This window comes from Merops nubicus, unplaced genomic scaffold (genome assembly GCF_000691845.1).
Source record: "Merops nubicus isolate BGI_N331 unplaced genomic scaffold, ASM69184v1 scaffold18345, whole genome shotgun sequence".
Classification (NCBI taxonomy): Eukaryota; Metazoa; Chordata; class Aves; order Coraciiformes; family Meropidae; genus Merops; species Merops nubicus.
The window spans coordinates 1-10,526 of NW_008610467.1; the positions used below are offsets into that span (position 1 = coordinate 1).

General features: G+C 49.3%; 1 protein-coding gene across 1 annotated transcript; it reads left to right on the top strand.

Moving 5' to 3' along the window:
- Positions 1 to 550: 550 nt before the first annotated feature.
- On the top strand, positions 551 to 9,711 carry LRRC45 (leucine rich repeat containing 45; the record flags this gene model as incomplete). Its single annotated transcript, XM_008940934.1, has 16 exons — positions 551 to 612; positions 1,454 to 1,524; positions 1,835 to 2,013; positions 2,528 to 2,656; positions 3,236 to 3,348; positions 3,906 to 3,964; positions 4,094 to 4,171; positions 5,166 to 5,301; positions 5,581 to 5,658; positions 5,827 to 5,938; positions 6,111 to 6,181; positions 6,891 to 6,983; positions 7,588 to 7,680; positions 8,618 to 8,791; positions 8,884 to 9,031; positions 9,449 to 9,711. Coding segments are annotated over 16 exons (1,793 nt in total), but the record flags the coding sequence as incomplete, so codon positions are not given.
- Between the last annotated feature and the right edge of the window lie 815 nt (positions 9,712 to 10,526).

Consider the following 10,526-nt stretch of genomic DNA (forward strand, 5'->3'; position numbering starts at 1 on the left):
GTTCTGTGATTCAGTGGTCGTCTTCAAGAGTACGTCTGCTGTTGCTGGCCTTGGATAGACACATTGGTGATGGCTGCTGGTAGAGGAGGATCTGGGTGATGATAATGTGCTAGATCTAATCACTAGGTCCCTAAATCGAACAAGCATCAAATGAGGGTTCTGTAGGTGGTAGGATGAGGTTGTGCTCAGGCCCCACTGCGTGAGCAGGCCTGAAGTAAGCCAGCAGCTGGCTTGTGTGGCCTGTCTGGACATGGGTGATGTTCACAGTTGCAGTAGGAAGGTACTTAGGGTGACATGCAGTTCCCTACATGGACATCTCTTTCTTTGAGAAAACATAAGAAAATCTCCAGCCCTGAAAGTTCATACACGTGCTTTCTAGTGGCAGTGGCTGTTCTCAAGTCCTGTGTTTTATCATAGCTGTGTCTTCTGAGCTGGTTGTTTGGAAGGATCCTTTCTCTTCCAGCTCGGGAGAGGGTTGCATGTATGAAATAAACAACTGGGTTTGGTGTATTTTTTTTAATTTTTTTAAATTTTTTTTTCCCCTACTTAGGTGTGAAACTTCTGTTGCATGGTCTTTGCTCCAACACCACAGTCAAATTTTTGGATTTGAAGGTGAGTCTGTTTGAATAAAATTAAGGCAAACAACTGGGGAAGAAAGTAGATGTAAAACTTGGAGTAAAATATAGACAGTCCTGGTGCAGGACTGGTCTGCAAGATGTGTGTTACTCTAAAGTTCTTGTTCTCAGGTGACCCTTAGCACTGTGTCACAGCTTTCCAAAGTCACTTTGCAGCTCATCTGTGTCTGTTTTTATTCCATTACTCTGTTTTGTCAGGAAGCTATTGCTGTGTATCTTTTGTCAGTTGCTGCTTAGTCAGGTGAGGCATTTGTAGGATTTTCTTTGGCTTTCTATGTTAATTGGTGAGTTATTCATTGTTTGACTTGTGCTTCCATAGAGTTTATCTAGCTTGCCAGTGTCTTTCAGCTAGCCTGGGACTTGGAACTAAACCTCCACTTTTTGAGTGTGATGATCACTTTGCTGTGAGGATGTCTTTCAGTCTGTATTCCTCTGGAACATGGTGTTTCCCATGTATTTACAGCTCTAAACAGTATCATACCTTTCCTTCTGCGCTGATGTTAGCTGAGCCCTTCTTGATGAAGTGTGTTGAAATGGTCCTGCTTATCTAGAGTCTGCATTCTCCATCCCATGGTGGGTCGTGCTCACCCTGTGGTTCTTGTGAGCTCCTCAGAAGACTAAAGGTTATGTGTCCACCGCTCCTCCTGGGGTCTTTAATTTAGCAGAAAGCTCACTGGTACCTCAAGTAAATGTTGCTCAGATGCCTCTTTGACTGAGTGAAATCGACGTTGCAGCTGGGGCACATCTGGTGGTGGTGGTTGGAATAGTGTGACTGCAACAGGGTGGAGCCAACTGATGACCTGGGATTTCTGTTCCAGGGAAACAGCCTGCGAGCCATGGGAGCCGAGGCTTTGGGAAGACTTCTTAGGCAGAACAAATCCATCAGGAGGTAAAAAAATTGTATTTACCTCTCTTTCTGTTAATCCTGCCAGACAGAGGATGGCATTAAAAGAAGGCTGAAGGTGTTTGTTAGGGCAGGAGGAATGTCAAGTGCTGCACTCTGTTGTAAGGGAGGGGACAGGTGGAGGAGTGGGAACTGGAGGTGCTGTTTCAGGGAATGGAGGGCTCTCTCAGCACCCTGCTCCCTGGGTCTGTCAGTGCAGCTGGGTGTTTGCATGGGCACTGTGAGCCGGGTGCCGTTCGGGCTCTGCAACTGTCCGTTTACTTCATGAACTCTGGTCTTCCCTGATTTTCTCCAGCCTAATCTTGGAATGGAACGACCTTGGTGTGTGGGAGGAGAGCTTCTCCTTCTTTTGCCAAGGACTGGGGGCAAACGAGACTCTGCAGCGGCTGGACCTGCGCAATAACCAGATCAACCACCAAGGGGCTGGGGAGCTGGCTGCAGCACTGAGACACAACGCCAGCCTGCAGGAGCTGGGTGAGTGACTGGTCCTCTGCCACCTGCACACACGCAGACACACACACGTCTTCAGGTTTGTTGCAGCCTGTCCTGATCTCTGTCCTGACGACAGCTGGTCGGTGTCCTTCCCAGTTCCTGTCAGTCTGGCGTGCCCCATGCCAGACTCTGAGGCTGACTTCACGCCTGCTTTGTCTTTAGTAAGGGATTTTGCCAGAATTGCCTTCAGGAAAATGTGGGTCTTGGTGCCAGTTCTTATCCACAGGTTGTGGAGGGAAGGCTCATGAGATGGACACGTGAAGGGCACACCTTTTGAACTTTAATGTTTTCCTGTGCTTTACTTCCTCCTGGCCTCTCCTGATTTGTCTGTCACTTTCCTTCCCTCTCCTTTGTCTTGGCCAGGGAGGTGGCACTCACCGGTGTTGGTGCTGAGAGCAGCTGGGGTTAGGTGGCTGTGCCTGTAGATGTGTAAGGAGTGTGGTTTCCTTTCAGCCCTGTTTTTCAGCAGACATGTGGAAGTTTGCTTTCTGTACAGATTTGCGTTGGAATAACATTGGGCTTCTGGGTGGACGAGCTTTGCTGAACTGTCTGCACAGCAACAAGACCCTGAAGAGGCTGGAGCTGGCTGGGAACAATGTTCCTAGTGACATCCTGAAAGCTGTGGGTACGTATTACTTGTTGACTAGGAAAGAAAGAATCAATAACCCCTTTCCCATTTCAGTACTTGAGGGATGTAGGGCACTTTCTGCTCCAGAGGAGAGCACTCCCTCCCATCCTCTCATTCTCAGCAGCATTTGCACAATACTCTGTGTTGCTGCCTCTTGTCTTTTAGTGAGGGCTGCTCAGGTTGGAGGGGTTGCTTTTACCAGCGAGAGGGGGGAAATATTTTGATTGAATTGGAGATTACTGTGCCATGTGAATGTGGGAGAACTTGGGGCTCTCGTTTGCCTCTGAGTAGCCAAGTTTGGATATGGCTAATGCAGTATGTCCTTCCCACCGTGGGGCTGAGTGGCTCTGCTCTGGGGGGGTGTTCATTACCCCCTCTGTGCTGCTCTGCTCGATTCTGCCCCACCTTGTGCCTCTGAGATGAGAGCAGTCTCTTTATGCTGGCCAGCCCGAGAAGGGCTCCTGTCCTGGTGCTTGTGGTAGCCAGGTGTCACCCCGAGTGCTGTCTCTTCCAGCAGTGCTGCTTGTTCTGTTGCTTTAGAAACTTGTGCATTCTCTCCTGCTTTCTCTGCATCAGAACAAGCCATGGATCACAACCAAGACCGTCAGAATATCCTGAGTGAGACCCAGAACCGAACCCACATACTCAGCAAGGAGGTTTTGAGTCTGAAGGGTGAGAAGACAAAGCAGGTCAGCAGTCTCACATGTTGGCAGTTAGATGTGGTAGCTGGAATCCTATGCTTTCCCTTGGTGTCCCATGAAACACTTAGTGACAGGATTATGGTGCACCTGGAGATGCATGGGCATCTTTATGGGCAGGCACACAACATGGTTTAGTGAATTGGGTCCTTCCTCTGAGCTAGGTAGCCCAGGTACCAAATTTGTGACAGTATGGGTGTGGACACATGCCCTGCTGATCATATTCACTCTGGATTTTGAAAGTGTTTTGGTGACTTTTTTTCACTCGTATTAATGCTTTTGGTTCTTCTGCTACTGGTTTGATATTTTCCAAGTGGTGAAAACTGAGAAACATGTGTCTGTTTTCCTTCTGACACTGAATGGTGCAGAGTCCCTAGCTGGTTACCTCAGTCAGAGGTACTGATGAGCCCACCAGACCTCCAGTTTGCTTGCTTTTGATAGAGTGGCTCGACCTGTCTTCAGCTGTCACAGGGAAAAGAAAGATGAGACACGTAAATGTTTCAAGCTGATGCAGTTTATTTTTTCACTGATGCTTGCCCTGTTCACAGTTCTTGGATTTGATGGACACTATAGACAAGCAGAGAGAAGAAATAGCCAGGAGTGGCAGGTGAGTTGAATTTCTGCATGCTTTCTGCTCTTTGATGGCAGAATTGGGCCCTCTCCCTTTCCTGGCAGAATTTACACACCATTTTTTTTTTTCACTCTTCTCCCCATGCTCCCCACCCCCCCACTGCAGGGTGTCTGCAGCAAGAGTGAGCCAGCTGCAGGAAGCACTGGATGAGCAGCACTCTATTATGAATTCACTGAAGGCCAAGTATGGAGGGGGAAAGACTTAGCCTTAGCCTTAGCCTTAGCCTTACCCTTAGCCTTACCCTTACCCTTAGCCTTCCTGCTGTCCTGTGCTGTCCAGGCAGAGCTGTTAAGAAGGGGGATAATCTTGTAGAGTGGCTGGCTTACTGTTTTGCTTAGTTCTGCATTAACATCCAGAAATTATGGGCAGCTCAGGCCTTTGGGTTTGCCATGCTAGGTATTTAGCCTGCTTTTAAGTAAAATTACAGTGTATTGGTGTAAGAGCAAGTGAATTACAGAGGGTAAGAAGGGGGATGGGATGGGGGCATGTTCCTCACACAGTTTACGGCCTGGCAAGTGTCTGTACCTGCTTCCCCTGGCAGTTGGCAGTAGCCTCTGAGAACCACTGCAGATGTGGAGGAGCTGGACCAGGAAGATTATTCCCAAGCATACAATGAGGTGGAGGTGCCCAGGAGCAGTGTTAGATTGTGTAGAGCCATGTGCACATGACAGTAGTTAGACTTCAAAGGCTGATGAGTCTGGCTTATTCAGCTCTTGTAGGTAGAGGTCGTTATGCCATGGCTCCATGTAGACACATCCCTCCATTTGCCTGCAGAGTAAGCAAATCACTTCTGCTAACAGTGTTTAATAATCTATCCCTAATTTTAAACAACCTTGCAGTGGTATAAAACTGTCAGCTTTGCTCTTCTGTGAGAGTGTGCAAATCTTGGAGGTGTCCAGACAGGAAAAACAGCTCATTGAAGGCAACTGAGGGAAAAATGCAAGGTGGCACCAGAGTGTCATGTTTTGAGAAGTCCCAGGTCACTCCCTGTTTGTAGGGACTGTTGGGTGCAGAGATATGTGCTGGCCTTTTCCCAGGGGAAAAAAGAATGCCCCATCTAGCTAGCCTGATATCATCCACTGCCAAACCTGTGTTAGCATCTTGTACTGTGTGGCGTAGAGAGCTCACTGGAGGGGCCTCCCTTAGAAAGGACTCTGGAAAGTGTTTCTCTGTATAGGCTGCAGATGGCTGAAGCTGCCCTGGCTCTTTCTGAGCAGAAGGTGCACAGTTTGGGAGAGCTGCTGAGTGCCACAAAGCAGGAACAAACCGATATGGCCGAGCGCCACTCCATGGAGCTCCAGCAGCAAAAGCAGGTGAGCTGGATAAGTCCTGGTCAGGCTGGAGAGCAGGGTTCTGGGTCATACCTGGTTTGTGTCCATGTGGAGACTGCTGGGTGGGATAGGCAAGAATGATTTTTGGTGGGTTAACCACAGCTGATATGAGAAAAACAGACAGGTGAGTAGTAGGTGTGGGGAGGAGCCATGGTGCTTATGTGCCAAGTTGGATGTAGTTGGGTGTGGTGTTGGCTGGAGTAGGTTGGCAGTGGAAGAGCTGAGGTGAGTATGGGTTCTTGGTTCTGACTGTATCTGCAGGAAGGTGCTGATCGGGAGGGCAAGCTGCTGTGTGACTTGTCTGCTGCCAGTGAGAAAAATTTGCTTCTAAGAAAGCAGGTAAGAAGGCAAGTCCAAGGCTGAAAAATGGGACTTGGGCATTGTCCACTTCTGCTCCGTGTGTATGTCCTCTGCTTTGATCCTCGTTTGTGTTTCTGCTGATTGTTCTGTGTAGCCAACTTTTTTCTGCTAATAGGAAAATCGTTTGTGGTGGTAATTTCCATGTAGGTGGATGAGTTGGAGAAGAAGTGCAAAGTTCAGCAGTATAATATATTCCAGCTAAAACAAGACTTGACCAACACAACAGCAGAGCTGAAGCTGCGGGCCGTGCAAGCTGAGGGTGAGTGGAGAGGCAGAAGCAGCTCGTGGTCACCTGTGGGCTGGGGTTACTCCCCGTGAGCTAGTGCTGCAAGGCAGCAAGGAGAAAGGGTGGCAGAGTCTGTGATGGAGCCTGAATACACCCTGTGTAGCAGGAGTGCCAGAACTGCAGTGTGCCTGCTTTTAATCTGCAGAGCGCCTGGAGTTGGAGAAGAGAAGATTTAAACAAAGCCTTGAAGACCTGGAATCCCTTCGGGTTAGAGAGGTGAGAATGGGATTTCTGCAGCATCCTGAGCTGGGGAGAGCACGGGCTGGAGTGGTGCAGGGCTCTGCAGAGGAGGCTCAGAGGCTGGCCCTTGTCGGCCTTGCTAGGCATAGAGGTAGTTACAGGCAAGCAGTCTTGTCATGCTGACTGAAATAAAGATGCTTTAACAAATGGAACTGAGGCACACGTGCTGTATACAACCAGTCCTTGCACAGGGCTCAGCTTTGCTACTTCCTTCTGTTATGTTTGGGGGGATTCTGTCCGAGAGTGGACAGGACAGGAGGCTATGACAGCTCTCTTTGGAGTGTTTATTGAGGTATGAAATCTCTCAAAACCAAAATTGTACCAACAGATTTCTCTGAAGATTTTGAAATCTTGTAAGAAAAGACATAGGCCAGGAAGCTTTTTAGCCACATTTCAACTAGAAAATGAATCTCTGGTGTTTCGTACCACTCGGAAATCAGAGCTTGGACTCTGCATCTTCTGTCTTGGCCTGGAAGGGATCTCTGTCTAAACTTTCCTGTTTCTAGAGGGCAGATTCTCTCTATATTACAGTTTCCTAGTGGAGATCTGAGGCAGGCAAGAGTTTTTCTTTGATGGCAGGTGGGTCAGTGAGAGGGTGCTCTTCTCCATGCCCAGTGGTCGTGCTGCTGTGCCTGGAGATGGTGCTGTGCTGGCTCTCCCTTCAGGGGTTTCTGCTGCTTTGCAGGTGGATCGTATGACACAACAGAGCGAGGCCAGTGAGCGTTCCATGCAGGACAGAATGCAGAGGCTGGAGGCCATCAGGACAGCTCTGGAGAAGGTGGGAATGGTTGCTCCAGGCTCATTGGAATGCTCTGACAGTGGTGGTAGAAGGCCACCAGGGGAGCGTGGTAGAGTCTTCCATTGCTGACCTAAGTAAAGATTATCATGTGCTGTAGGGAGGAACAGAAACCAGCAGTTTATAAGCTAAAATTATTTTCACTGCTTTGGACTAAGGGAGGAGAAGGTTCCAAGGAGAAACCTGTAGGTTCTGTTTGAACAGAAATAAAGATTAATTGAACATGTTTGGATCCTTACCAGGGTTTGACTTCACAGGTTTCCCATGGGATGCCAAGTAGTGTGGGTTATTTCTCCTTATCTGTTTCCCCCCAGCTAGATCCAGCACTGCCCTCTACTAGTCAGTCCCCTGTCTTTGGAAAGCTTCACCCATTACGTGCCTTCATATAATTGAAATTCTCACTGAATTTAGATATCAGTCTTAGGGTGAGAAAAGGTACCTAGTCTGGGTTTGTTTTCCCTGCCCCTGAGTGAGACAGGCAGCTGTGTCACATCGTAGCCTGTGACTGGAAGCTGCTGCTGTGTTCTGGCCAGTGCTGCAGTGATACAGCCTCTCTACCAGAAATGATTTTTCCTGAATCTGGCAGGAGCTGAGCCAAGTCAAAGCAGCTGCACTCACTGAACGAGTCCAGGCAGAGGAGGAGTTAATAAAAGCCCGGAATCAGGCACGGCTGGAGGAGGTAAGGACAAGATATGTCTGTGGGTCCTGCCTCTGGGCAGGAGTGGGTTTGGCTGCCTAGCCTGTGCTTTTGTCGTGGGGAACTGCTGTGTAACTCCCTGCTCTGGGTTTCACTGGCCTGCAAATAGTGTCATTTCTGAGGAGGGAGTCCTGAAAAGTCTACTCTGAATTGTCTTCAGAAGGGAACCACTATCCCCACTTGCTCTGTGCCTTCCAGTAGTAACAGAGTTGATGTGGATACTGTCATAGCAGATTTCATTTAAGTTGCCAGCTTTTGAGGCTCACAGCCAGATGTCAGTCCTTCTGTTTAACAGTAGTTTTCACAGGCTGCTCCTGTTTATCTGGACTCAGAGGAGTTTCCACAGGTGGCTACTGCTGCTGGATAAAAGAAGTCACTCTAGCATTGAACTTTGTGAAAACAGAAATGAAGTCAATACTTTGTGGAAGAGAACAAGGCATGAGGAAAATACACCAAAACTATTAGAGTGTTTACTTAATATCACAAAAGAAAATGCTTTACTGAGTCATAAACATGCAAAAGCTGCCACGTGTGTGTGGAGGGAGACGACAGCTGCTTAGCTGCACACAGCCATGTGTCTGAGCCATGTGGGTGAGGGAGGGAGCACATTGACTGCAAACACTGGCACTGGTGTGGGGTTAAGGTGCTCCTGCTAAGGACACGCCTCTGCCTCTCAGCTCGTCATCTGGGCATTGCAGCATCTTCAGAACGTTCTCCCTGGTAACAGGAAGCAGCTTAGGTTCCCTCCTGAGTGCAAGGGACAACTGCCGGACCTGTCGTGGCTGAGTCCTGCGCCTGTTCTTCACTGACAGCTGACTCAGCCAAGGGTTCACTGGATTGGGAAGGAAAAGGGGAGAATCCCTTCACAGGAATGGAATGGGACTGATGTGTTTTCATTTTCCTTTGTGTCTTCTTGCAGCAGCAGAGAATAGAACACCTGGAGGAAAAGCTGCGGCTGATGACCGAGTCACGGGATGAGGCTCGGAACTGCGGCCTTAGGCAAAGCCAGGTGGCTGCTGAGGCCCAGGCCAAGGCCAGCCAGCTGAGCATCCATGCTGAGGGGCTCAGGAGGCGCCTGGAGGAGCTTCAGCAGGTGATGCAGGCTGGAGGAGGGACACGGTCACCACAGAGGCAGAACAAGCTGCTGGCGTTTGGTTATTCATGCATTTGTCTTTTGTCTGTCAGGACCTGAATAGTAAGGAAGAGGAGAAAGTGACAGAGGTGAATAAAGTGAAAGTGGAATTACAGGAGCAGATTGGACACCTGCAAGCTGAACGCACAGCACAGGATGGGCTGAAAGAGAAGATTGCAGCCCTGGAGAGACAGCTGAAAGGTGAGGGATCCTTTCATGCTTCTCAAATGGTAATACCGAGTTACAGACCCTGCAGTGTGCCTGGAACTGAGCTACGCTTACAGGTAGTGACAACAGTGCTTCCTGCCTGTGCATACAGGCACGAGTTGTACCCTCCATCCTGATGGGGTTGTAGTGATTCTTGTCCTCGTTTGGTAGGGACCAAGACTCAGCTAACCACCCAAAGCTGCACAGCAAGCAAAATGTTTGGATTTCTTTCTGCACAGTGCAGTATAACATCTTGTCTGTGCAAAACCTCTCACATTGTCTCACGCAGCTTCTTTCACATGTGCCTGTTGATCATCCAGCTTCCATTGCCTTTGGCTGTGCTGTTAACGTGTTGTTGGCCTTTATTCTAGGGACACTAATTTCCTTTACTAATGCTGCTTTCCTTCTCAGCCCTGTCAAGTAGCCACCGTGAGGCACTGCTGGACAAAGAAAGTGAAATCTCTATGCTGCTGGAGAAGCTGAGAATGAAAGAGGCTGACATCTCCAGGATGAGGGAAGAAGAGGCCCAACGAGCAAGTTTCCTGCAGAATGCCATTATGACATATGTGCAGGGTTCCCCTTTGGGAAGTCACAGTTCTAGGAAATGAGAGTGTTGCTTAAGGAATTCAGATACTTGCTGTCAGGAAGAGGGTCAGCAGCTCAGGTACAGCCCCTGCGTTCTACATGGGACAGTTTTGTCAGAGTGGGGTGACACTGTGGGCTTCCAAACACAGAAAATTGCTCTTATGTAAAGGAGAGTTGATGACAGCCATCCAGGGCTGGAATTGAGGCGTATGGGTCCAGGTTCATGAGCTGGAGCCCTTCCCATGCACGGATGCAGCATCTGAAGTAGTTTCTGTGTCCTTGCATCCAGCAGCAGTCTGTCAGCACACCCTGCTGTTACTGGGGGCCTGTGTGCTCCCTGGGCAGTGGTCCGGCTGAAGCATTTGTTTGGATGCCAGGGCTGCCCACACCGAAACTTTAACAAATGACAGGCAGCAGTGTTTACAGTTCTTTGTAGGTGGGAGCCATCTACTTTGCTTGTGGGGCCCCGAAGCTGCTGGGAACACCAGATCTTGCCCAGTTGTGCTTTTATACCCAGTGCCTACAGATTGAAGCAGCAGCTGCCAGGGCTCACTTTGACTCTTTGACCCAGCTCCTCCATGGCTCTGGCCGTAGTGGTGGGTGGTGGATATGCATTCATTCTATACAGAATGCAGAGGGGGGCTGCTGTGCAGCAGCTGCCTATGTCCTTGTTGGACAGCTGGGCTTTGGCCATAGTTCGAGCCTCTACAACACTGGCTGGCATGGAAGGGGTGGGGTGGAGTGCTGGGCATCAGCATCTGTGCTTCCTCACTGGGAGCTGCAGCCCTTGGGCAGAGTTCTTGTGGCCAAATTGCAACAGGATTGCCTTCCACTATGACAAGTGGCAGAAGTGTCCTGCTGACTTCTCAGGATCCTGGAGCTGAGCGTTGTTTTCTGGGCCTCA